General features: G+C 49.5%; 1 protein-coding gene across 3 annotated transcripts in view; it reads right to left on the reverse strand.

Moving 5' to 3' along the window:
* The window catches only part of LOC103258944 (amyloid beta A4 precursor protein-binding family B member 2), a 126,443-nt gene that overhangs the window by 63,575 nt on the left and 36,647 nt on the right, over window positions 1–26,221 (reverse strand). For all 3 annotated transcript variants that reach the window (XM_021711629.1, XM_008056617.2, XM_021711630.1), the window contains 2 exons: window positions 9,469–9,615; window positions 5,654–5,781 (listed from right to left, as the gene is read on the reverse strand). In XM_021711629.1, coding sequence (XP_021567304.1) covers window positions 5,654–5,781; window positions 9,469–9,582 — 242 coding nt within the window. In that variant the 5' untranslated portion in view covers window positions 9,583–9,615. The remainder of the gene's footprint in view (window positions 1–5,653; window positions 5,782–9,468; window positions 9,616–26,221) is intronic.

Genomic DNA, 26,221 nt, shown 5'->3' on the forward strand with positions numbered 1-26,221 from the left:
CAAGCAACGCCCCCCCCCCCACCCGCCTCAGCCCTCCCAGAGTGCTAGGATTATAGGCATGAGCCACTGTACCCGGTCAGAAAGTGCTTTTTAAAAAGAGCTTGTGCACAATGGCTGTCAATGGTTGCTATTAATTATGAAGGGATTTTACCTTCATTAGAGAAGGCCCAGTAGGGTCTCCCTTTATAATAGGTAAGGGTAATTCAAGTTTTTCTTAATAAACAAAAACAGCCATGGACTGTGGCCACTCATTTAAATGAATGAGTTACTAACCAGAAGAGCATTTCCCAAAGTGTGTTCCACGTGGTTGTGTTTCTGAGGAGGGCGGGGCTCAGGCAGGTCAGGGAGATGCTTTCTTGGAGGGGCCATGCACGTCTGCACAGGGAAGCCTCCGAGCAGGCGCAGAGCAAAGGGGCCTGAACGTCTAACTTGGTAACTCCTCCTCTCGGGAAAATCCCTTCATGGGGCCTGACCCTCTGACAGCACCATCTCCCATTTTCTTTCTGGTGGGAAACAGACGGGTTTAGCAGACATGTAGCAGACACTATATCCCACTGGTCAATGGCACAAGGATCTCGGCGCTTCTACCTGGAAAGTGGGCCCAAATCTGCCACAAGACAAGGGGAGAGTCCTTGTTCAAAGTTCCCTATGTTCAGAAATCATGTTTGCTTGCTTTCGATGCTTCCTTTTTTTTTGAGTTGAGGTCTATCTCTGTCACCAGGCTAGAGGGCAGTGGCATGATCATGGCTCATCACAGTCTGGACCTCTTGGGTTCAAGAGATCCTTCTGCCTTAGCCTCTTGAGTAGCTGGGACTACAGGTGTGCACCACCATGCCTAGTTAATTTTTTTTGATTTTTGTAGAGGCGTGGTCTCACTATGTTGCCCAGGCTGGTCTCGAACTCCTGGGCTCAAGCAATTCTCCTGCCTCAGCCTCCCAAAGTGCTGGGATTACAGGCACACGCCACTGTGCCCAGTTTGCTTTCCACACTTCTATACAAGAATCAGAAGACTCACCGGAGTGTAAGCGAGGAAGAAGAGTGCTGTGGCTGGACGTTCCATCAGCCACTAACGGGGTGGGGATACCCCTCTGAATCCACCCTGGGGGCAGTGTCTGGGTGGCCCGCAGAGACCGGATGACAGGTGGTACGGGGGTTCTCTGCTCAGTCACTGTGGGCAGGATACCAGCTCGAAGGCCCAGAGCTGTCCACATCCCTGAGCCCGCTCTCCCTCCTAAAGCAGCAGGAGCCAGTGGGTCCAGTGGGGTCCTTCTGGGGCTTCACTTGATTGAAGCACAAGGCTTTTGAGGGCCCCTCCACCAGCCTTGTCTCCAGAGCCCTGATGTTCATCTCACCAGGGTCCAAAGGAACTGAAGCCTGTATGGCCAAGGCACGGCTCCAAGAAGGGAGGCAGACATGACTCCCCCAAGGTCAAAAACTCCAGCCACCGCCCCGACCCCACAGGAGGCAGCATCCGAGGGGACAGCAGGCTCCTGTGCCCTTCCTGAGGTCTCCCCAGCTCACCCGGGGGCTCAGGGCAGGGGTCCCAGATACCACCTCCTCACATTAAGTGGGCCCACTCCATTAGGGACTGCTTCCTTCCAAGCAAACCAAAGCCACTTGAAAGCCTTAAGAAAACGCCAAAGCCAAACGACTTTGATACACTCAGATATGACAGGGCTCAGGGGAACCCTCTGGTTTTCAGAAAACTTCTGTTCCCTACGACATGTTTTCTTATTCATTTTAACCACATCAAGAAATCCCCCCAAGACATTCCACTTTCTCAGCGAGGAAGTTACAAAAGAGAACGGGAAAGGGCTCGTTTTCACAAGTAAGATGAAATGCTTTAATGTTTTATTCATGCAAAGTGAAAGCCCCTTTCCTTGGCGGCATTACAAATTGAATTTGCTCTTGTAAATTGCTGTTAAAAAAAAAAAAAGAAATCAAAAGCAAAGGAAATTAAAAAAAATAGAAAAAAATTTAAAAAAAGCAAAAGTACAAAGGCCCCTTTTTCCAGAGAATGAGAACCTGGGGCCGATGGGGAGAAACAGAACTATTCCCCACAAACAGATTTTAAAATTTCCTGCTTCCAAAAGTGCCTCTCTGGTGGAAGCCTCCCACCACCCCACAGTCTCCCTGACAGCCTGTGTGAACCCCTGAGTGCATTTCTAAATTACACTAATCTGCTAACATTCAGTGAGAATAAAAAATGATTGACTGATTGATTTACATTTTAATAGGACTTAGAGTACAGAAATAAAGAATGACAGTTTTTTTTTGGGGGGGGCGGTTTGAGACAAGGTCTCACTGTTGTAGGGGCCGGAGTGCAGTGGCACGATCACAGCTCATGGCAGCCTCCAACTCCTGGGCTCAAGCGATCCTCCTGACCCAGCCTCCCAAGTGGCTGGGACTACAGGCACGTGCTGCCATGCCTGGTTAATTTTTTTATTTTTTATTCTGTAGACACGAGATCTTGCTTTGCTGCCCTGGCTGGTGTCAAACTCCTAGTTTCAAGCGATCCTCCTGCCTCAGCCTCTCCCAATGTGCTGGGATTATAGGTGTGTGCCACCGCGTCCAGTTAAGAAGTGATTTAAAAAGATGAGTAAGCCGGGCTCAGTGGCTCAGACTGTAATCCCACACCTTTGGGAGGCTGAGGTGAGTGGATTGCCTAAACCCGCGGGTTCGAGATGCGCCTGGGCAGCGAGACCTCATCTCTACAATAAATCAAAAAATCAGCCGGGCGTGGTAGTGCATGCCTGTAATTCTGGCTACTTGGAAGGCTGAGGCAGAAGGATTGCCGGAGCCCAGCAGGTTGAGGCTGTGGTGACTGGGAGCGGCCACTGCACTCCAGTCTGGGCAACAGAGTGAGACTCCAACTCAAAAAAAAAACAACAAAAAACATGAGTAATCCAGCCCAAGGTTCAGAACATAACCAAGGCAGTGTTACCCAATTTATGCTGATTTCACTGGGGGCAGGCCCTCTCTGCTTTGCAGGACAACTGAACTCATCAGTGTCTGCAACAGACTCTTATTGGCTACATCACATGACCCACCGTCCTTGAAGCCTTCCTGAAGCCTGACTCCTCCCCCACCCCATCTTTGAAAGGAGGCCATGCAATTAATTAGCTGCATTCGCTAGAATATGCTCAAAGACAAGGAGCTAATACCCATTGGGCATTTGCTGAATCTGCATCGTTAAGCCAATGACTATATATATACACACATATACGCACATGTGAGTGGTCCTTACTGGGACCCCTGTTTCACAGACAGAAGAAACTGAGGCCCAGAGAGCTTCAATGATTCAAACCAGAGTTTGAATCCATCTTTTCCCTCCAGATACTCTGTGCTTGGCCTCACTTTAAAGAGTTGGGGTGAGGTGAAAACCTCTTCAAAAAAAATCCACGGACAACCTAAACTTAGGAAGACCCAGCCTCATTTAGTTGTGCGTGTATGTAACGATCTTGACTGCTGCCTTAAAAGCTTGGAGGACAGGGCTAGGTGCAGTGGCTCATGCCTAAGATCCCAGTACTTTGGGAGGCTGAGGTGGAAGGATGGCTTGAGTCTAGGTGTTCAAGACCAGCTGAGGCAGTGTAGTGAGAATTTGTATCTCCAAAAAGCAAAACATTAGGTGGGGGGGGGGGTGACACATCTGTAGTCCCAGCTACTTGGAGGCTGAGGTGGGAGGATCGCCTGAGCCCAGGAGGTTGAGGCTGTGGTGAGCTACGATTGTGCCACTAAACTCCAGTCTGGGTGACAGAGCCAGACCCCAGCTCAAATCCCAGGCGACACAGAGTCGGCTGTCTCCAACTTGTGCTGCCCCTCCTGGTCATACTAGGTTTTATTGGGTCACATGGTCCTCTATAGTGGGGAGTTCACCTTGGCTTATCACAGCTTCTGTCGATCAAGGCTGGGCTTTAGTGCATTTGATTCAACTCCAAGTCCAAAAGGAAGGAAGGCGGGTGAGGAGTCATCAAAGAACAAGCGTTTGTGCCAGAACCAGACTGTCCTCTGAATGCTGATGGGATTATCTCACCTGGAAGCTTGTTAGATCCTCCTGCCTCAGCCTCCCAAAGAGCTGGGATTTTCACACACTCTTGCAATGTTCCTGTCCATTTCAACAAAGCCATAACCAATCGACCTACAGCTTGCCCCAAGGATTGGGATATCCTCCAGTGTCTTGGGGATTAACAAAGACTGATCATAATTTAAGAACTGACTACATCTAAAGTAGCCCAATTTACTTAACAATGGCCTGCAAGTGTGAAGTCTGTGACCATCGAGACATTAATAGCTAGAAAATACACTTGAAGATCTGAATGTCCTTGTTCTGAGTCATCCTGGAGAACAGAAAATTCCCGACACATCTAGAAAGCGTTTCTTATAAATAACACATTTTCAGAAGAAATTCAGAAAAATGCACATCGAATGGGTTGTTGATATGATGAGACCTTTCACATGTTAAAAAAGTCTGGTCAAGCCCAAACCCCCCAAATTCCCAATAATCATGACTGAGTGACCTAAGGCCTGGGATTCAAGGCTGTCTGACGTCTCTCTCAAGCAAGTCTTCAATGAAGACACAACGGCAGGAGGGTCTGAAGTGGCTGAGATTCAATGGAATTAATTTTTAAAAGAGAAAAAAAGGAGTTCAGGCTGTGGGAACTGAGCTGAGGATGGTTAGTTAGGCAGGTTCTCAGGCAGGTCAAATTCAGAACAGGATCGGCGTTCAGGCATCTCTCTCATCTGCACACGACCTTCTCCGGTCAACCAGGCAGATCAGACCTGACCCCCCTGTGGGGGGAAATGTGGGTCTATCAGCATGGCAAAACCCAGAAACAGCAGGGAATCACCCCAAAATAGACACAGTGTTCAAAGAAAAGCCCAAATCCAGTTAGACAGGAACTTCCACTATTTAGAAGATCCTTTTGATCTTAGAAGGTGAAGAGATGTTCATCAACACTCATGATCAGATACTTCCAGCACCTACCCTCTTAATTCAGGGTTTGCTTAACCATCAGTGTAAAATTATATAAAGCTTAGGGCCAAAGGCAAGCCCATGCCCTTTTTGCGAAGGAACCCATGTCTTCCTTTAGTATACCCCTTGTGTTTCTGATACATTCTTTCTTAAACTATACAGTAAGTCCCCTACATACGAATCCTCAAGTTACAAACTTTAATGATGCACACCTGCATTTTTTTGAGTAATATTTCTCTCCACCGTGTCAGTCCAGACTGTTAAATACATACAGTACTATATAGCTGACTGTGTTAATTGGGTACCTAGGCTAATTTGGTTGGACTGAAAACAAATTGGACTTATGAACATGTTCTTGGAAGGGAACTCGTTCATATGTTGGGGATGTCCTATACTTTGGATTTGTTCTGAAATTCTTTCCTGTGGTGAGGTCAAAGAACCCATGGAGCAATACGCACACCCTGACCAGCACCAGTCAGGAGGAAAAATATGCAGAACTCAGAGGCATGACCCAGAGTCGACAAAAGGCTTGAGGTACAGGCACCAGGAAGGGAAGTCACTTGAGGGCTCAAGAGCCAGGGCTCTTTCCATTTCTAAAGAGCACAGCCAGGCTTCCCATCAGCAAGCAGCACTGGGTGTGAGCAACTCGGGGGATAGGAGGGACACGGCCCTGGTACTCACCGGCCATTGTCGCGGCCCACGCCCCACACGCGGATGCTGGCGATGGGCTGGGAGTGCAGCACACTGCGGTCCATGGGGTCCAGCAGGCTGAGCGTGTCGTTCTCCAGGACCAGGTACATGTCTTTCCCCTGGAAGAACAGAAAGCATGGTCTGCTCCTGTGGGCACCACACCTCACCAGGCGTGGCCAGCCGGGATGTCATGGGGACGCTCAAGGGGGAGCTGCCTTCTGGGTCTGTCATTTGTTTTCCAAAGAGAGAAACATCTTTCCTGGTGGGAAATCATCATCACTTTCCACATGCCCCTCACATGCCCAACTTCTCTTTCCCATTCTGAGTTCTCAGAATGTGTCACAAGTCGGCTCTTTTAATTATTTATACTTCTGAGTCTTTTTTTTTTTTTTGAGTCAGGGTCTCACTCTGTTGCCCAGGCTGGAGGGCAGTGGCATGATCATAGCTCACTGCAGCCTCAACTTCCTGGGCTCAGGTAATCCTTCCACCTCAGCTTCCCAAAAAGCCAGGACCACCACACCTGGCTAATTTTTTTATTTACTGTAGAGATAATCATTTTGCCCAGGTTATCAAACTCTTGGGATCAGGCAATCCTCCTGCCATATCCTCCCGAGAAGCTGGGACTACAGGCATGCACCACCATGCCCTTTTAATTCTTTTTGTATATTTTGTAGAGACAAGGCCTCACTATGTTGCCCTGGCTGGTCTCAAACTCCTAGACTCAAGCAATCCTCCTGCCTCAGTCTCCCAAAATGCTGGGATTACAAGCATGAACCACTGCATCCAGTCGTGGTGACTTTACTTAGAAGGAAATTCTTCTAGCTCTGCTGCCTTGCCTGGGATCGAAGAGTCTGGTCAGGATATAACTCGGTCCTACTTTAAGGTAGACAGACTCCACCATGGAAGGGCTTGGGAACCTACTTCTCATTGTGACACTGGCTTAGAAGAAAACACAAGTGGTGTTCCAAATGGCCCACTCAAAAGGCAAACTTTTGGGAGCCGGTCCACGGTCAGCCTGAGCGTTAGGGATCCAGGCAGGCTGCAGACCCTGAGAACACTAGGATGAGTTCAGGAGCTGAAGGCCCATTCCCTCTTTCCTTCTTTGCTGTATGGCATGTTCCACTAGCAGGGACTTTGATGATCTAAGCATGAAGCTCTGAGAGTACGACAGGCATGGCTTACTTTAGGAGTCCATCGTTCCCGTTTCTCACAGACTGCGGTTTCGGCTTTAAACTTAACATAATTCAAACTCAGGTCACATTTGGGAGCCTTATATATGATACAAGCTTCTTTATAAGATTTAAAAGTATATTTGTAGAATTAGTATATACATGTAAAGTGCTGTTTCAACTTTAATAATATAGATAATTATTTAGGGTTACCAGAAATGGCCCAGCATGAAAGGTGGTCACATTCGAGGGCCCAGCACGTACTTTGGACTGGGCTGCATTCTTTAGGAATTGGTTTGGGCTATAATTAAGAGTTTCTATAGTGTAGGTAGAATTAGCATAAAATAGAGAGGAATTGAGATTTAGGTTGGTCATTAGGTGCTGTGTATGCATAAGTTTTAAAAGTTACTGATTATTAGAATATTATGATATTAGAATTGTTGTATTGCTTTTGAGAAATATTAACCAAGCATGAGGAACAGTGAGATAGTTTTGGGATCCTCCTCCCTCATGCTTGGGGAAACACCTGGTGGGTGGGGGACGCCCCTCATCCACCTGGCTCTATGTTCATGTAAATGTCTTATGATTTAATTGGGATTGCCCTTTCTCTTACTCCAGGAAACACCTGGTGGGTGAGGGATGCCCCTCATTCACCTGGCTTTGTGTTCATGTAGAAGTTTTGTGATTTAATTGGGATTGTTCTTCCTCGTGCCTGAGGAAACACCTGGTGGGTGGGGGGACGCCCCCTCCTGCGCCTGGCTTTGTGTTCACGTGAAAGACTTGTGAGACTGTCTGTGTAAAATTTGGGGGCAAATATCCGCTGTAAGTTCCAATAAATGGCTTCTGCTCAATCCGTTGAACAGTTGTCCACTTTCTTTCTTTCTCTTTCTTTCTCTTTATATCTATCCCTCCTACAGAATCGGCTTCTGCACTAGACAGAGTTCAGTCTCTTTCTTTCTCTTTATTTCTCCAGAATAATCACCGATGCCACCCCACCTTCCAGGGACCCTCTAAAAATCTCTGTGGGGGCTGGCCCCCCACAGCAAACCTTCTTCCCAGTGCTCTGTGAGCTGGGGACAGATGGAGTGGAGGGACCCGCGTACAAGTGCTATTCTAAGATGCTCCCACTATGCCTGTCCTGCCAGTCCAGAGCAAGGGAGGACCGCAGCGTCTCCTGTTGGGCGTGATTTTTATTCAAAGTTGATGCTTGTACTTAATACTTCGCTTTCTGAAATTATCTCAATTAACATTTCAAGAGGGAGTCACATGGTTAAAGTGAGAAAGGTTACATGAGGGGGATCCAAAAATAACCAGAATTTATTTAGAAAAAATTGTGCTTATTCTTACTTCTTTTTTTTTTGAGTTGGAGTCTCACTCTGTTGCCCAGACCTGAGTGCTGTGGCATGCTCACTGCCACCCCAACATTGACCTACTGGGCTCTGGCGAGCCTTCTACCTCAGCCTTCCAAGTAGCTAAATTATAGGTACGCGCTACCATGCTCGGCTATTTTTTTATTTTATTTTTTTGAAGAGACGAGATCTTGCCAAGCTGCCAGGGCTGGTCTCGAACCGACGGGCTCAGGTGATCCACTTGCCTTGGCCTCTTAAAGTGCTGGGATTACAGGCTGAGCCACCGAGCCTAGCATTCTTACATATTTAAACTTCAGTCACCTTCGAAGCACTCTCTGTGCAATACAAAATACAATAAAACGCCCATTGAGATGCTTTTTCCACTGATCAAAACAGTTTTTAAACTCGTCAATTTTGATGTCTTTCAGTGCTTCTGCTGTTTTTTATTTCACCTCTTCCACATCAGCAAAGCGTTTCCCTTTGAGGGCCTTTTTCAACCGGAGAAACAAAAAAGTCACTCAGGGCGAACTCGAGTGAATGTTGGGGGAGGCATGGAGGTCATGCCATTTTTGTCAAAAACTGCTGAACATTCAGCACGGTGTGGGCAGGTGGGTTCGTACATCATCTATGATGAAATGGGCAAATGCATTGAAAGAATTTCCCCTCCCCACCAAAAAATTCACTGAAGCAGTGTCTCACAACAACGCTAGCTGGTACACGGATGCCAATGGGTTCCTAGAACACTTACCTAGAGGGGGAAGCCTGTACTACAAGGAGCCTGCCCTCCAAAAGATAATTCCGTTTTTATGGATCCCTCTCATATAGGTATCAATCCCAGCATTCATGGATAATGCTTTCAGGCTGTGAACAAAGTGTGTCATCAAAGGATGCTCTATCAGCATCTGGCGCGGAGGCACCAACGTGTACGTGTGTACGTGTGTAAGCAAAGTCATCTTCCCCTTTGAGGAGAGGGGTCTTCTTCCCGGAAGCCTGTCCTTACAGACTGGCACACCCAACTCTGCATGCACATTTAGGGGGTTCTGGGTCTGTAAAGTTCACTCCCGGATCCCCGGGGCTTTGAGAATAGAGACCAAGAAACATCTTCTCCCAGAGCTCTGATCCTTGCTGGGACCTGGCCATGGCAAGAGGTCCGTGCCATGGGGCAACCGTGTCTACACTTCCTGCCTTTCGGTAAAAGACACCACAGAGCCCCCAGGGCTGAGTCTCCCCGAGTGGCAGGGTTTCATGAGATGGGAACAAGCCACTCCTCCTTCCACGAGCCACTCACCTCTCCCCAGATGCCCACGGTGTCCCGGATGTCGTTCTTGCAGTAGGACAGCTGCCGGATGCAGTTGTTGACAGCGACGCTGCTCTTTCCAGGGGCCAGGTCCTCCTCGGCCATCTCCACCCAACCCAGTGAGCGCACTGCAAAGCACTGGAAGACAGGGTGGGGGAGAAGGAGTCACTCGCTCAGTCGCTTCAGGGACTACCCCCATCCTCAGGCAGCTGCAAGGTCCTGGCCCCCACGCACCTTCAATTGCCTCATCACGTCAAATGCCTGATTCAACTAACAAATTTGGTGCGTCCTACTGCTGGGAAATGAAATTATAATTGTTTTTTGCTATTTTTTTTTTTTTTTTGAGTTGGAATCTCACTCGGTCGCCCAGACTGGAGTGCAGTGGTTGCTCCCGGCCACCATAGCCTCGACCTGCTGGGCTCCGGCGATCCTTCTGCCTCAGCCTTCCGAGTAGCTGGAATTACAGGCATGCACTACCATGCCCGACTGATTTTTTAATTTATTGTAGAGATGAGGTCTCGCTGCCCAGGCGGGTCTCGAACCCGTGGGCTCAGGCAATCCTCTCACCTCAGCCTCCCAAAGGCGTGGGATTACAGACCGAGCCACCGAGCCTGGCTTGTTTTTTGCTATTTAAAAACATGCAGGGATGCCTATCTCCTTGCCCAATTTGTATAGGTGTGTTTGGGTTTTCATACCAGAAGTATAATTCTAGGGCTAATGGTACACACATCCCTAAGCTCCTGTGAACTATCACAAGGCAGTTTTGTGTTTAAACACTAAGAAATGCAACCCCATGAGATCTGTTACTTGTTAAGTGCCTAGAAAATAGGAGAGAAAGAATGAAATGCATGTTAGGCACTTGTTTCTGATAACATCTAAGTGAAATGTTTTCTCTAACACCCAGAAAGGGAGGAAGGGGGGGTGCACTCTTGGTAACACAGAGGTCTTGATCCTGTAGCAATCCTGAAACGCTTGGAGAATTGACTGACTTGCAAGAGACCTCAAGATATAAATACCATGTATTCTTTTATCACCTGGAGATGTTTCATTTGAAATCACGTCTCTTAATTTCTTCTTCTTCTTCTTTTTTTACTTGAAGTCTCACTGTTGCCCAGACTGGAGTGTAGCAACACGATCACAGCTCACCACAGCCTCGACCTCCTGGGTTCAGGCAATCCTGCTGCCTCAGCCTCCCAAGTAATCTGGGACTACAAGTGCATGCCACCATGCTAGGTTAAGTTTTGGGGGGGGGGGGTTTGTTTGTTTTTAAAAATATTTTTGTAGAGACAGGGTCTCACTATGTTGTCTAGGCTGATCTCGAACTCCTGCACTCAAGCAATCCTCTCACCTTGACCTCCCAAAGTGCTGAGATTACAGGTGTGAGCCACCATGCCTGGCCCATTTGTTCTTCTTTTTAAAAGTTCTATGATTTAATTTTGTCTTTTAATTTAAAAATCATCCAGGTGCACTGGATCATGCCTGTAATCCGAGTGGATTAGGAGGCTGAGGCAGGAGAATCGTTTGAGGCCAAGAGTTTGAAAACAACCTGGATAACATAGCAAGACCTTGTCTCTACAGAGAAATTTTTTAAAAAAGTCAGGTGTGGTGGTGCATGTCTGTATTCCTAGCTACTCAGGAGGCCAAGACAGGAGGATTGCTTGAGCTCAGGAGGTCAAGGCTATAGTGAGCCATTATCATGCCACTGCACTCCAGTCTGGATGGCAGAGTGAGACCCTGACTCAAAAAAAAGAAAAAAAAGAGAAATCACAGTACATGTGACAGTGGCTTAGCTCCAGCACCTACCTTGCTACTGATCACCAGGATGGCTCGGTGGCCTCGACTGGGGTCCCTTACTCCTCCCTGCATCCTAAGCCCCTCCTGCCTCCCTGGTCCCACCTGAGCTGCCCATGGGTTGCAGAGACCCCCTTCCCAGGTTAGGAAGGGCAGACACAAGGTCTCTCTTCCCCTGGAACCAACAGACTGGTGCTCAAGAGACATCTTGCAAAGTCTCCAAAAGAAGCTTCCTAATGAAAGGAAGAAATGCAGCAATGTGTCCTAGGGACCCCAGTCAGCCCAATTCAACTCTCCCCATCCCAGTCAGACCGGGCATGTCCACCCTGAGCTGCTGATCATACCTTCTTGGGAAAAAAACCCACCAAAAGACCCAAGATAGAAACAGCCCATGGATGCACACGGTATGCTGACCTCGCAACCTGGAGAAGGCCAGTGACCCCTGAGGTGGCTGCCCCAATCGTGACCATGCGACCTTTCATAAATAAGCCCCAGAGAGAAGGCCATTCCTGTGATGGCCACAGAAGCCATGCAGGACTCTGACCCTCGGGGAAGGCGCTGCCATGTGGACACACTGCAGGGAAGCCATCTGACACACTGGGAGCTGCCCGGGTGCCAACCTGGCTCTGGCCAATTCAGGGTTCGCATGTCCTGGCTGCCTCCCTGTCCCTCCAGCTCCCCTCCATCAGCTCAGACCCAAATCTGTCTCCAGGTGGATGTGCTGACGTGCCACAGAGCATGCCACCAAATATCCATCAAAGCCCACAGCGTCAGCCAGGAGCAGTGGCTCATTCCTGTAATCCCAGTACTTGGAGAGGTGGAGGCAAGAGGATTGTCTAAGCCCAGAAGTTCGAGACCAGCTGGGCAACTTGGCGAGACCTCGTCTCTTCAATGAAAAAAAAAAATTAGCCGGGCGTAGTGGTATGCGCCTGTAGTTCCAGCTACTTGGGAGGCTAAGGTGGAAGGATTGCCTGAGCCCAGCAGGTAGAGGCTGTGGTAGCCATGAGCTTGCCACTGTACTCCAGCCTGGGTGACAGATTGAGACTGTGACTCAAAAAAAAAAAAAGACAAAATAAATAAAAACTCCACAGTGTCAGGAACTGAGTCCCTAAGTACCCATCCCTGCTATGTCCCCAGGAAGCACTGAGCACCCTCCAACCTCTCTCCTGTGTTGGATCCCAACACACACTCTGTTCAGTAGAGTCACAACATCTCACCGACTCCCCCAGCTTGCCATGTCAACCTTGTCACCCACCACCACTGAAATGTCAATCATTCGCCCAGTTCACACTCACCTCGTCCCTCTGCTGTCAACACTGACTGCACCCATTTCACAGAGGAGGAGCTGAGCAGAGCATGAAGCAGCTCAGCGGTGGTCCTGGCATCCGAACTCAGGCACTCTTACCCTCCTGGCTGCAAGACTCTGGGATTTTCCTGGAGGGACAGTCAGGTGGGGCTGGGCCCACAAAGAAGGCTCCAGAGATAGCCAGCGAGCTCAAGAGTGGGGCCAGCCTGGATCTTGAGCTCGGCTCTGAGGTGCAAGGACTGTGAGCACGGGCAAGGCTTTTATTCCATTCCAAGTTTTTTCATTTGTAAAAATGGGAGTAGAAATCATCGTGACCTTGGAGGGTTTTCATGAGGAGGAAACATTCTAATTTAGGAAGAGAACTAGGCACAGAAAAACACTTGCAGAGCATTTGTTGAACGAATGAGCAAATGCACACAGTGCTGCGTAAATCCTACACGGAGTCTTCAAAGGGGAAAAATAAAAGGGAGGTGTGTCATTAGGGTGACCACACGTCCCCATTCTCCCCACGATAGCTCTTCCGTGTGCAAAATTATTATTATCATTATTTCTTTCTGAGTTCTTACTCTGTCACCTAGGGGGAATGCAGTGGCATGATCATGGCTCTCTGCAGCCTCGAACTCCTGGGCTCAGGTAATCCTCCCACCTCAGCCTCCTGAGTAACAGGGAGTATAGGCACAAGCCACTAAACCCAGTGCTAAATTTTTTTTTAGAGATGGAGTCTTGCTCCGTTTCCCAGGCTGGTCTCAAACTCCTGGCCTCAAGTGATCCTCCCACCCTGGCCTCCCAAAGCACTGGGATTACAGGCATGAGCCACCAGGCACAGCTCAGTGTGCAAAATGATAAAGAGCAGGTCCTTTTATCCTCAAAAGTGTCCCAGTTAGACAATACATTGTGGAATCACCTAGTCAAAATTCTAGTGAACTTGGCCTCCGGCATGGAAACTTGGACAAGGGAATGGTGCTCTGCCCACTTGGAAACTGGTTTCTAGATCAGCAGACGCTGCCATAGGCCGAGCACCACAGTGATCTTGACACCAGTCCTCCTGTGGATGGTCACCTACACTTAAGGCAAAGGCAGAAACCTGCTTTCCCACCGTCTTCAGCTGCCTGCCACAGAATCCCACAACCTATGGGCACTCCCTCCCAGAAGGAAGGTGAAAGAGAACTCTGCCTGCTTCCTGTTCCTTGAGTCCATGAATACATGGATTTCAACCTGAACTAAAAATCAAGAGTCTCACTCTTAGCTGAGAAATGCAAATCACCCAACCTCACCACAGCACACGAAGAATTTCATTTTGTGACTGGGCACAGTGGCTCACGCCTGTAATTCCAGCACTTTGGGAGGCCGAAGTGAAAGGACTGCCTGAGCCCAGGAGCTCAAGACAGCCTGGACAACATGGCAAGATCTCATTTCTACAAAAAAATTTAAAAAGTAGCCAGGCATAGTGGCGTGCACCTGTAGTCCCAGCTACAGGGGAAGCTGAGGCAGAAGGACCGTCTGAGCCTAGGAGGTTGAAGCTGTAGTAGCCATGATCGTGCCACTGCACTGTAGCCTGCAACAATAGAGTGAGACTCTGACTCAAAAAAAAAATCATTTTGTCATGCTGATAAAAAGAACATTCAAGCCTGAGCTGTTATTATAATGAGTTTATTTGACATAATGTTCCTTGTGCAATCCTGCTGCTGTTTTAATTTGGGTTCTGATTGGAGAAGTTTTGCCACCACTCCACGTGGCCAGGGTAAAAGGAAGCAGGTGTGTGTGGAACCCTGAACAGCCCAGGTACCTCCCTGGGCATCTTCCCAAGGTTGGGACCCTCAGAGATCACCTGTACTGTTCGGTGCTGCCCCCTTGTGGCCAGCACGGTTTATAACCATCACCGCTTTCCCTCAAGTGATGCTCTGGTCAGCTCTGAGAATAAAGGTTCGCGACATGGGACACGTTTGAAATAGTTCATCAAGTCACCTGCCTAAAAAAACTGTGATAAAAAATGCATAACATAAGATTCACCCTCTTAACCATTGTTATTCATTTAGTTTTTATTTTTTAGAGATGGGGGGGTCTCCCTATATGGCCCAGGCTGGACTTGAACTGCTGGTCTCAAGTTATCCTCCCACCTCAGCCTCCCAAAGTGCTGAGATTACAGGCGTGAGCCACTGCGCCCAGCTCTCACCTACCTTTTATTATCATCATCATCATTATTATTGTGAGTAAAGGGTATGTTATTGGGGGAATTTACAGACATAAGTGTGGGCGTGGGTGGTAGCAAGATCGGTTGACCTTTGCCCTGCTGTCCCCCAGACTTGGGACTCATTTTCAATGCATCACAGCCTACAGTTGGTGTGGTTATACCAAAGTTGATGTGTTTTTACACTAAGACGTAAATAAAGTAGGAATTGGAGGCACTCCTGGGACCAGGCTGACCAGAAGGCAACATGGGGGACCAACCTCCAAGATGGAGTCACTTCTGTCTCCATGCTCCACCCTCCAATCAGTTCTTCACGTTTTTGGGGGTTTTTTTTGAGTCAGGGTCTCACTCAGTTGCCCAGGCTGTCTCACCCAGGATCTCTCTCAGCTGCCCAGTTGCAGTGGCACAATCATGGCTCACCACAGCCTTGGCTTCCTGGGCTCAGGCAATTCTTCCACCTCAGCCTCCTGAGTAGCTGGGACTAGAGGTGTGTGCTACCAAGTCTGGCTAATTTTTTGATTTATTTTGTAGAGATGAGGTCTTGCTATGTTGCCCAGGCTGGTCTCGAACTCCTGGGCTCCTGCTCTGGCCTCCTAAAGTGCTAGGATGACAGGTGTGAGCCACCGTCTCCAGCAATAACTATACTTTGATTGAAAGTCATTCCTCAATAGCTCTTATCCAAAAGGGCAGAAAGAGTACTGCTTCAGGGTTTGATGTCATCAGGTGGATCGGGGTTCAAGGCACAGTTTTGCTACTTCCAAACTGGTACCAGGAAGATCCAAATGAGAGAGCAGGTAGTTAGACACTGGTTAGACACAGACACAGGAAGTCTCTCAAGAGGAGTAATATCTGCAGGAATGTTCCTGCACTGCCCGTTACGTCAGGAGCAATCGAAAATGGGGTTAACGAACATCTTAAGTCAGGATGTTTTGTTCAAAGGAACTTTTCCCCATTTGGACATGGGCGCAATAGCTTAACTACATGTCCTAACTTGACCTTAGCTTATTTATTTATTTTTTTTGAATTGGAGTCTCGCTCTGTCACCCAGACTGGAGTGCAGTGGCCGCTCCTGGCCACCACAGCCTCGACCTGCTGGGCTCCGGCGATCCTTCCGCCTCTGCCTTCCGAGTAGCCGGAACTACAGGCGCACGCTACCACACCCGGCTCATTTTTTATTTATTGTAGAGATGAGGTCTCGTCAAGTTGCCCAGGTGGGTCTCGAACCCGCGGGCTCAGGCATACTCACCTCAGCCTCCCAAGGTGCGGGATTACAGGCTGAGCCACCGAGCCTGGCGACCTGAGCTTATTATAATATCGCTAGCATGACATCAGCATTGAGACTTTGCCTCCCAGTCACGGGCTTTTCTGTAGCACTCATGGGTAATAATCAAGATGGAGTAACTCTGGCCAAGGGCACGCATGTGTAGTAGAGACTGGAATGAGGAAATAGCTAGGAGGTTGGGAGGCAGGTAAGATACAAATGACAATGCCCCTAGAAAGGAAAGAGAAAAAGCCAGAACACTCCCCCACTGCCCATAACCCATCTGGAGCCCCCTTCTTCTTGAGAGCTTTCTGTTGCTTAATAAACTTCTTTCACTCATCCTGGTGTCCGTGTTAATTTTCTGGGTCGTGAGAGAAGAACTTGGGAATCGAAGCTGACAGCGCAGCTGGAAATTCCTGCAACACAAGTCTGCTGAAACGTATCCAGAATCGAGTACACATGCAGATTAAGAAAGGAGGGTTGGGTCTTCCAAGGCTGCGTGAACACAGAGGATGACAGGTCCTCCCTAACAGCCTCGATCAGTTCTTGGACACGGTGACTTGAAGCAAAAGTCAGCAGATGTCCTCGAAGAACATTGTTGCATTTAACTTCCATCACGTGTTTCATTACAATGTGGGTGAGAAAGAGAATTGGGTTCGTTATATGTCGTTTTGCTTAAAATTACAGTTTATAGGAATTTATCAACAATGTGTGTTATTATTATTATTATTATTATTATTATTGAGTCACAGTCTCACTCCGCCTCTCAGGCTGGAAAGCAGTAACATGGTGACAGCTTACCACAGCTTCGACCTGCTGGGCTCAGGCGATCCTTCTACCTCAGCCTACCGAGTAGCTAGGACTACAGGCATGTGCCACTGTGCCCAGCTAATTCTTTTATTTTTTGTAGAGATGGAATTTTGCTATGTTGCCCAGTTGGTTACAAACTCCTGACCTCCAGCAATTGTCCCACGTCAGCCTCCCAAAGTTTTGGGGTTACAGGCATCATCCACTGTGCCTGGCCTGACCTGACCAAGTCTTTTGACGGTCAAGTTCCACTGAGACACAAACAGCCAGTAAGCAAAGGGCTATGACCCAAAATGACCTTCACAGGGTACAGTCTAGAAACACGTAGGCTTCTCGAGATTCAAAGCAGCTTCCGTGGATGCCATGACAGGTAAGCCTCCGGCACAAGGGTGCCTGTAGTCAACATAGGTAGGAGCATGGAACATTGTCATCACCATAGAATGAGGCTTTGTTCTTGGCTTTTTGGAAATACTGACATGCCTCCCAAATCTAGGGTGGCAGTGGGTGGTTGTGGAGGGGCGTCCCTGGTGGGAAGCCTGGTCCTTTTCCACCCGGCCGATATGAGAAGTCAGCCGATGAATCATTAAGCACGGTTGGGACTTCGGTGGCCAGGGGGACCCCAAGAGCATGTCTACCCTGGCCCAGTGAGTACTGCAGCTGTTCCCGTCGTTGCCCAAGGACCGTCAACAACACGAGGAGCACTCGGGCAGCAAACAAGGTGCAGGCAGGCCCCAGGGAGCCCGGCCCACCTGGTCAGCGCCCCCACAGGCCCTCTTCCTGCTTTTCAGAGCGAGACAACATGCCGGGAGGAGCTCGCCCTCGCTAACCTCAAGGCCCTTCTACAGGGAGGACAGCTGACCCCACGAAGCCCACAGCGCCAGGCTCTGGGGCTGAGCCATTGTGGACCCATGCACTGGACAGCCCTCTCGGCCCGCCCGCTGGCCCCCTACTGGCAGGTCCTTTCATGGAGGATCCATCCTCTTAACCATTGTTATTTATTTAATTTCTATTTGTTTTTTAGAGATGGGGGGGTCTCACTAAATTGCCCAGGCTGGTCTTGAACTGCTGGCTTCAAGCAATCCTCCCACCTCAGCCTCCCAAAGTGCTGGGATTACAGGTGGGAGTCACCATGCCCAGCCCTCACCTACCACAGCGCTCCCAACCTGGGTCCCCTCTGACTCTCCCCATGGGATCAGGACACTAACCACATCCCCTGCATGCAGGAAATGCCTCTGAGCATGCAAAGTCATCCAAGAGAACAAAGCTATGGGGAAGGGGACACAGGCAACGCGATTAAGAAGCAGAGCTTATGCGGTATCTGTAATCCCAGCACTTTGGGAGGCCGAGGTGAGAGGATTGCTTGAGCTCAGAAGTTCAAGACCAGCTTGGGCAATGGTGCAAGACCTTGTCTCTACAAAAACAATTTAAAAATTAACTGGGCACGGTGGTGGGCACCCGGAGTCTCAGCTACTTGGAAGGCTGAGGCAGGAGAATCACCTGAGCTCGGGAGGTCGAGGTTCAGTGAGCTGTGATTGTTCCATAGCACTCTACCCTGGGCAACAGACTAAGACCCCGACTAAAAAGATAAAAATAAAAATAAAAGAATATTTGACTTTTGCTGGGGAATCTTTGCTTCCTCACACTTACTTGAGGGAAGCAAAAACCCCTTATGCCTCCTCACTGAGTAGTCTCCCAGGTGGGTACGACCTGCCAGCCAGGGTACCACCAGTCAGAGGGTCGGGCAACAACCTGGGCTCCTTCCTGCCCCCTTGCGAGGCCAGAGTGGGGAGTGGGAATGATATCCGCAATGGGCCCGCAGTGGGGAGTGGGAATGATATCCACAGTATCCTCGAGACCTGCCTGGGCTTCTAACATGAGACACACACGTGTGCAGCACTAAATTGTGATGCCATCAACATCTTTCACTTTCAATTGAGACACAAGACACATTTTCACGTGGTGATGAAACCACGACTGCAGGGGGTCTTCAACACAGTCTCTAAGCATTCATCATGACCATAGCATTCTCACGAGGACCTGGGTGATTTCAGAGTTCAAAGTGGGAGGGAGGGACGGCCCATTTACTGAGCACAGACGTTACAGGCACTTTATTATTCATAATCTAATTCAATCTAGTTAAGTCTCACAACTCTTGCGAAAGAAGTATTCCCCCATTTTTGAGAAGAGAAAACAGCCTCTTCAAGGAATCCTGGCATTTCATGCTCTCTAAAACATTTGGAAAAATCTGACTTCAGAGGATTATAGCAGTCATACTTAATACATTGTAAGTCTTTAAAATTTTTATTTGTTGTAGGGATGAGGTCTTGCTATATTGCCCAGGATAGTCTTAAACTTCTGGGTGTGAGTGATCCTCTCACCTCAGCCTCCCAAAGTGCTAGGATTGCAGGTGCAAGCCATTGGGCTGCGCTTTATCATCCTGACACCGTGAGTGTGATGGTGAGGCGGGAACTGGGGCAGAGGAAAGACCAAGGTGCAAACAGGAATGTCACACACATTCGCTTATTAAGAGAGAGAGAAGAGAGAGAAGAGTGTGTACATGCGTGTGTGTATATGTGCAGATTGTGTGTTTGTGAATATATGTGTGTATATACAGGTATATACAGACACAAATATGTATAGGCAAGGCACCCAGCCAGATACTTTCTTTTACATTTTTTTTTTTTTTGAGTCAGAGTCTCACCCTATCTCCCAGGCTGGGGTGTAGTGGCACGATCACAGCTCACCACAGTCATGACCTGCTGGGATCAAGCGATCCTCTTGCCTCGGCCTCCCAAAGTGCTGGGATTACAAGCGTGAGCCACCACTCCTGGCCTCTTTTATATAGATATCTTATTGAGTCAACTTGATCCATATGACAACATATGAGGCACACACACACACACACACACAACACACACACATATTTTACACTATACTGAGGCACTTATCCCCATTTTTACAGGTGAGGAAATGGAGGCACAGAGTGGTTGCTGTGGACTAAATTGTATCCCCCACAAGCCTTTAAAGGGGTGATTAAATGAAGTCACAGGGCAGGGCTCTCAGGTACTCAGACCAGTGTCCTCTGAGTGGGGGCACCCACAGAGAAAAGGCCACGTGAGGGCCCCTGCAAGGAGACAGCCACCCTACACCCCGGGGAGAGGCTGTGGGAGAAGCCAGACCCGCTGACACCATGAACTTGGACTCCCAGCCTCCAGATCAGTGAGAAAAAGAACACTAGCTGCTCAAGACTCTGGCCTGAGGCACTTGGCTGCTGCTGCACTGGCCATCATGCATAGCGGCATGTCAGCGCAAGCCGGCCACCAGCAGAAGATGGGGCTACACATAAGCCTGAGTTCATGGCCACAGACCTGTCACCAAGCCTTGCTGCTTCCCAGACCTGGGAACAATGCTGGTTTACCCGAAGGGGAGGCTGGCATGCCTCATTGTACACAGTCCATCCAGTCTTAGGTACCCCACAGCAAGACCTCATGCTAAAGAGGCCGCCAAGAACCCAGGAGAGCCCCGAGGAGGAGACACCTCCTGAATGGAATGAGCACCCGAAAGCCCACCAGGGCTGGATTCAACCAGCCTCAGGTTGGTCCTGAGAGACAAAGGGGACACCTGGGGTGGCCTGGGTGCCCTTGCACACACTGTCCACTAGGGACGCCACCCCAATACCTGGTAATGGCGTGGGAGGCGAGTCCCACAGGGTTAAAGGACACACAACTGCCAGCAACTATCTGATGGCTGCATCCTCATCCCTCCAGGCCACAGCACGTCTGTGTTCTCAGCCTAGCACTGTTGCGTTTAGGGGCCTCCTGGCCTCCCCAGCCTCAGCAGCCCTGCTCTTGTCCGTACACAAGGGGCTTCCGCTGGTGCACCACGCATGAACAATCGGTCACCATTGCTCCATTGTGACACCTGTCTGCCTGCTGAGTGGGATGAACCATCCACTTCATGAGCAAGTTGTTGTACACACCGAAAACCGAAAACCAGACTGGGCGTGGCGGCTCACACCTGTCATCCCAGCACTTTGGGAGGTCAAGGTGGGAGGATCACGTGACAGGAGTTTGAGACCAGCCTGGGCAGCATGGCGAGACCTCGTCTCCACAAAAAATTTGAAAGGACAGTAAGGTGCAGTGGCACACACTTGTAGTCCCAGCTACTTTGGAGGCTAAGGCAGGAGGATTGCCTGAGCCCAGGAGGTGGAGGCTACGGTGAGCTGTGACTCAAAACCAAACAAACAAACCTGAAAACCAGAATGCAGACTAGCTAATTTACAGAGAGAAATGCAAGTATCTGATGGCAGGGGCGCTGGAGATGCTTCACTCCTGCCAGAGACAGGCCCCATGTCATGATTTAGTACAGAGATCTTAATTGCATCAGCCACTTCCTGCCCTGGTGAGGGCCTGTTTTTATCAATGAAAAATTTGAGCAGAGGTGGGTTCAACCCAGAGATGTGTAGCCCAAAGTTCCCAGAATGTCACGCGCAAACTGTGTGAGGACCAGAGGACCAGACACGGACTTGTAGGCACGTCTCATTAGACACAAGCAATCTGACAAAGATTCTTTTGTCACCACACCACGCAGGGCCTGATGCTCCAGGGCTCACCATGCTGAGCACATTTGAGACAGATAAAGAGTCAACACTGGGTGGCCATGCCCGGAGGTGGGTGAAGCATTTACAGACTCCCTTGCCCCGTGCCGCGCCCTTTATACCAGGGGCACAACGTGTGTTCACAACAGCCCTACCAAGTGGGTGTTGGGCTTCTTATATATTTATGTGGTTAAGTCCTTCCATTCTAGGAAGTACTTATTTTTTGTTTTGTTTTGTTTTTGAGTCAGGGTCTCATTCTGTCACCCAGGCTGGAGTGCAGTAGCATGATTACGGCTCACTGCAAGCCTCCACCTCTTGGGCTCAGGCTATCCTCCTGTCTCAACCTCCTGAGTAGTGGGACTACAGGTGTGCACCACCACGCCCAGCTGGTTTTTAAAAACAATTTTGGGGGGCTAGGTTCGGCAGTTCAGCCTGTAATCCCAGCATTTTGGAAGGCTGAGGCAAGTGGATTGCCTGAGCCTATGGGTTCGAGACCAGCCCAGGCAACTTGGTGAGACCTCGTCTCTACAATAAATCAAAAATTACAAATTCATGTTTGTAGAGATGAGGTCTCGCCATGCTGCCCAGGTTGGTCTCAAGTGATCCTCCTGCCTCGGCCTCCCAATGTATTGGGATTACAGGCAAGGGCCACTGCGCCCAGCCCAGGAAGTACTTCTTATTTTCTAAACAAGAAACTGAGGCTCAGAGAGCTTAGATGAACTGCCTGACGTCACACAGCATGTACTGCCTGAGCTGGATTTGTCTAACGAGCCTTCTTAGGGTGGATTATCATCCTGGTTTGAAATCAGCCTTGCCAAGTGGCACAGCTGAGGAACAGAGGGACTCAGCCCCGGGCTGGATTGATCATTCTTTGTCTCTACTGGCTGTCCTATTAGCAGAAACGCCCAGTACAGAGGAGGCCCCTTGAGACCAGGCTGCTCCAAGGATCTCTGTGAAGCCACTGCCCCAAGGAGAGCCAGGCATGCACTATGTGCACAAGGAATGCTTGTCACACAGAGATACCCGAGCTCAAGACAGACTTAAGTGCCACAGCAAGACGGGACCAGCTCTGCCTGGGCCCTGTTGTCCCTTGCTGTGCCCTTGGCAGATTTCTCACCCTCAGAGTCTTCATCTGAGTCATCAGAGGAAAAGTCTCACCCTCACAGGTGCAACTGAGGGTTTAAGCGGGTGTGAACCCTGGCAGACAGCCTGTAGGAAGCAACCATTTTTATTAGTATAGCAGCAAAACTGTAGACAGTCTGGCCTCCGAAGTTGGGACACCCAGATTTGAACCTCAGCTCCGTGCTTAATTCCTGTATGACCCAGGGTGAGTGGCTGACCTGCTCTGTGCCTTGGTTTTCCAATCTGTGAAATGGAAACAACACCAGTACAGTCGACCCTTGTTGAACAACACAGCTCTGAACTCGGGTGACCCCGCGGATTTTTTATTTTTGTTTTTGGATTGAAAATAAAGTATTCGAGTCAAGTATGGTAGGGGTGTGTAGATTGGAGGCTGATGCGGGAGGACGCTTGAGCCCAGGAGTCTGAGGCTGCAGTGAGTGATGTTCATGTCATCATCCTTCAGTCTGGGCAACAGAGTGAAGTCCCATCTTTTAAAAAAATAAAACACAGCATTCACAGGATTTGAAACCTGAAATGGCGCAAGGTCGTATATGCAGGCTGCACAGGCCTGACTGCAGGACCTGAGTGTGCATGGATTCCCACAGACTCAGGGCTCCTGGAGCCTCAACCTTCTACTTGTACTGAGGGATGACTGTCCTAATGGCCTAAGGTATGCCGGGAGCAGTACCTGGCCTCACATGTATGATGTGCTCAGGATAGCCCATGGGAAGCATCCAGTGACCTGATGCCCATCATGACTAGCTCTAAAGCATCAGCAAAACCCAGTAAACCAGGCCTAGTGATGTCAAAGTCATATAAAGTGTCTGCTTTGCCAGCACTGGGATGTCCCAGGACCATCCTTGCCGTGGGCTACTTTCCGCTGGTGCTCTCTCCACACTTGATCCGCCTCCTTGAGACCTCTGTCTCCACACACTGGTGGGTCTCAAACCTGCAGGCACACCCCACATTCAAGAGTACTGGGGTACCTCGGCCGGGAGTGTCCTGAGCCGGTACTGTGACTGCAAGCTTCACACCTGCATGTCCACGTGGTTCCTGGTCTGCACTCAGGTGTCCACCTGGCCCTGTGGCCTCTCCTGGAGCCAGGACTCCTACAGACTGCATGCTGCCTCCAGCCCAGGAGCCTCCAGGGTCCAGGCCGCCTCCCTGCTTCCCTCCCACTGCCCCAGCGCAGACTCTATGCTTCAGAGTACTCAGGTGCCATAAGGGCTCATTCAATGGAGCCCACTGGGCAAGGAACAGGCGCTGCGGCCCCAGAGAGTATGGCCTGAACAATTTTGCATCACTCAAGCAATACGAGCCAAGCATGGAACCCAGTTGCATTTCATTCAGCTGCTCAAAATTTCAAAAGCTTCTGCAAAAGACTCTCCCTCCTTCCTCCCTCCCTCCCTTCCTTTTTGCTGGGCAATCCTTCCGCCTCAGCCTTCCAAGTAGTGGAAACTGCAGGCACACGCCACCACACCCAGGCAATTGTAGAGATGAAGTCTTGCCAAGTTGCCCAGGCTGGTCTCGAACCCCTGGGCTCAGGTCATCCTTTTGCCTCTGCCTCCCCAAGTGCTGGGATGACAGGCGTGAACTACCGCTCCTAGCTCCCAGGTTAACTTTTAAATGAAAAAAAATATTTTGGGGAGATGTTTTGTGGGCGCTGCACTGTTTACCCACTGCCTGCCTCTCCAACAGCAACAAGAGCGCTCTGACATTGCTAGTGACGGCAGGCCCGATTCCCTGCCACGCCCACTTCCTGGCAGTCCTTGTCACTCTCTGGAGATCTGCACCAGTGCTGGAGAGACACAGCAGAGCAAGGCAGGAGCCCGAGAGTGTGTCACTGAAATTGACACACAGTCTTGGAGCAGGTCGTTTTTCAAGCTCATTTAGAACCCACGGCGGCTCGAGGTCCGCTCTTCCCAGTCAGGCCTCTGGAGGTTATAGGAGGTGGGGCTGTGACCCAGGGCACAAGGACAGGGAGGCGGGTGAGGCCGAAGTCATGAGAGCCTTCACTCTGAGCCTCCGAGGACGTCTGAGCTGACAGGTGTGGCACTTACATGTGCTCTTCCACAAAGGAAGAGGGGAGAGGAGCTTGTTCTACACAGGACGAAACACACACAAATACGCTCTCACTAAACACAACCAGTCAAAAATTGTTTCAAGGTTGGGGCAGGAAGATCTCTTGAGCCCAGAAGTTCGAGACCAGCCTGGGCAACATTGTGAGGCCCCCCCCATCTCTACAAAATTTTTTCAAAGAGTCAAGCATGGTGGTGCACACCTGTAGTCCAAACTACTCAGAAGGCTGAGGCGGGAGGCTCACTGGAGCCTAGGAGTTCCAGGTTGTGGTGAGCTGATTGTGTCACTGCACTCCAGCCTAGGTGACAGAGTGAGACTCTGTCTCAAAGTAATAATAATAATAATAGTTCCAAAGTTTGTTTTGTCTACAAGAGGAGGCAACACATACTCAAGACTATTAACTCATGGGACATTCTTTGTACATACCCCTGTCTTCTCCTTCCTGGAAGTTAGAGGAAAATTTTACAAGTTACTTATATAACCAGGCACTATCTGCACTTTCACTAATAACCAGGATGCAGTGGCTCATGCCTGTCATATCAGCACTTTGGGAGGCGGAGGCAAGAGGATCGCCTGAGCTCAGGAGTTCGAGGCCAGCCTGAGTAACATGGTGAGACCTCATCTCTACAATAAATCAAACCATCAGCCGGGTGTGGGGGTACATGCCCGTGGTTTCCGCTACTTGGAAGGCTGAGGCAGAAGGATCGCCGGAGTCCAGGAGGCCGAGGGTGTGGTGGCTGTGAGTGTGCCACTGCACTCCAGCCTAGGAGACAGAGTAAGACTTCAACTAAAAAAAACCTCCAACTGCTAAAATAATGATTCCAAGGCTCAAGGATCAAAGCAGGGTGGCCTTCAAGACAGGGCATGCTGAGGACTGGCAAACCCTCCAAGTGGCTTCCTTCCCACAGCAGCCCAAAGCGTGAACTCACTGTGACCAGCAGGACAGTTGGGAACCACTGCACCCGAATACTTTAAAGAAAAACTGGGAAGACAAAAATCTGGTCTGACATTTCCATAGGACTGTAGGGGTATCAACGTGTCCCCACGTGACTCTTATCTGGTCTTCACAGTAACACCATGAGATTCCCAGACATTAGCATTCCCCTACTTTACAGATGAGAAAAGCAAAGCCTAGAAAGGTGAGGCAACTTACTCAGTCACACAGCTCATCGTGGACGGAACTGGGGGCAGGAATTCCCACCCTGCCTCATACTCTTCACACAGGGAGCATAGCCCCGCCCAGCATTTTTTCTCTTTTGTCATTCACTGGAAGTCACCAGCTTGGGTACCCCACAAACAAACAAACGCAAGCCACACACATGAAAAACCAGATTTTCTCTTCCTTCTCAATCTTTCTACTTTTTCTTTTTCTGAGTCGAGGTCTCACTCTGTCATCCGGGCTGGAGTACCGTGGCAGGATCACAGGTCACCGCAGCCTCAACCTCCTAAATTCAGGTGATCCTTCCACCTCAGCTTCCCAAGTAGCTGGGACTACAGGCATGCACCACCATACCTGGCTAATTTTTTGATTTTTTTTTTTTGTAGAGACAAGGTCTCACTATGTTGCCCAGGCTGGTCTCAAACTCCTGGGCT

The sequence above is a fragment of the Carlito syrichta genome, unplaced genomic scaffold (genome assembly GCF_000164805.1).
Source record: "Carlito syrichta isolate Samal-C Ts95f unplaced genomic scaffold, Tarsius_syrichta-2.0.1 Scaffold302418, whole genome shotgun sequence".
Classification (NCBI taxonomy): Eukaryota; Metazoa; Chordata; class Mammalia; order Primates; family Tarsiidae; genus Carlito; species Carlito syrichta.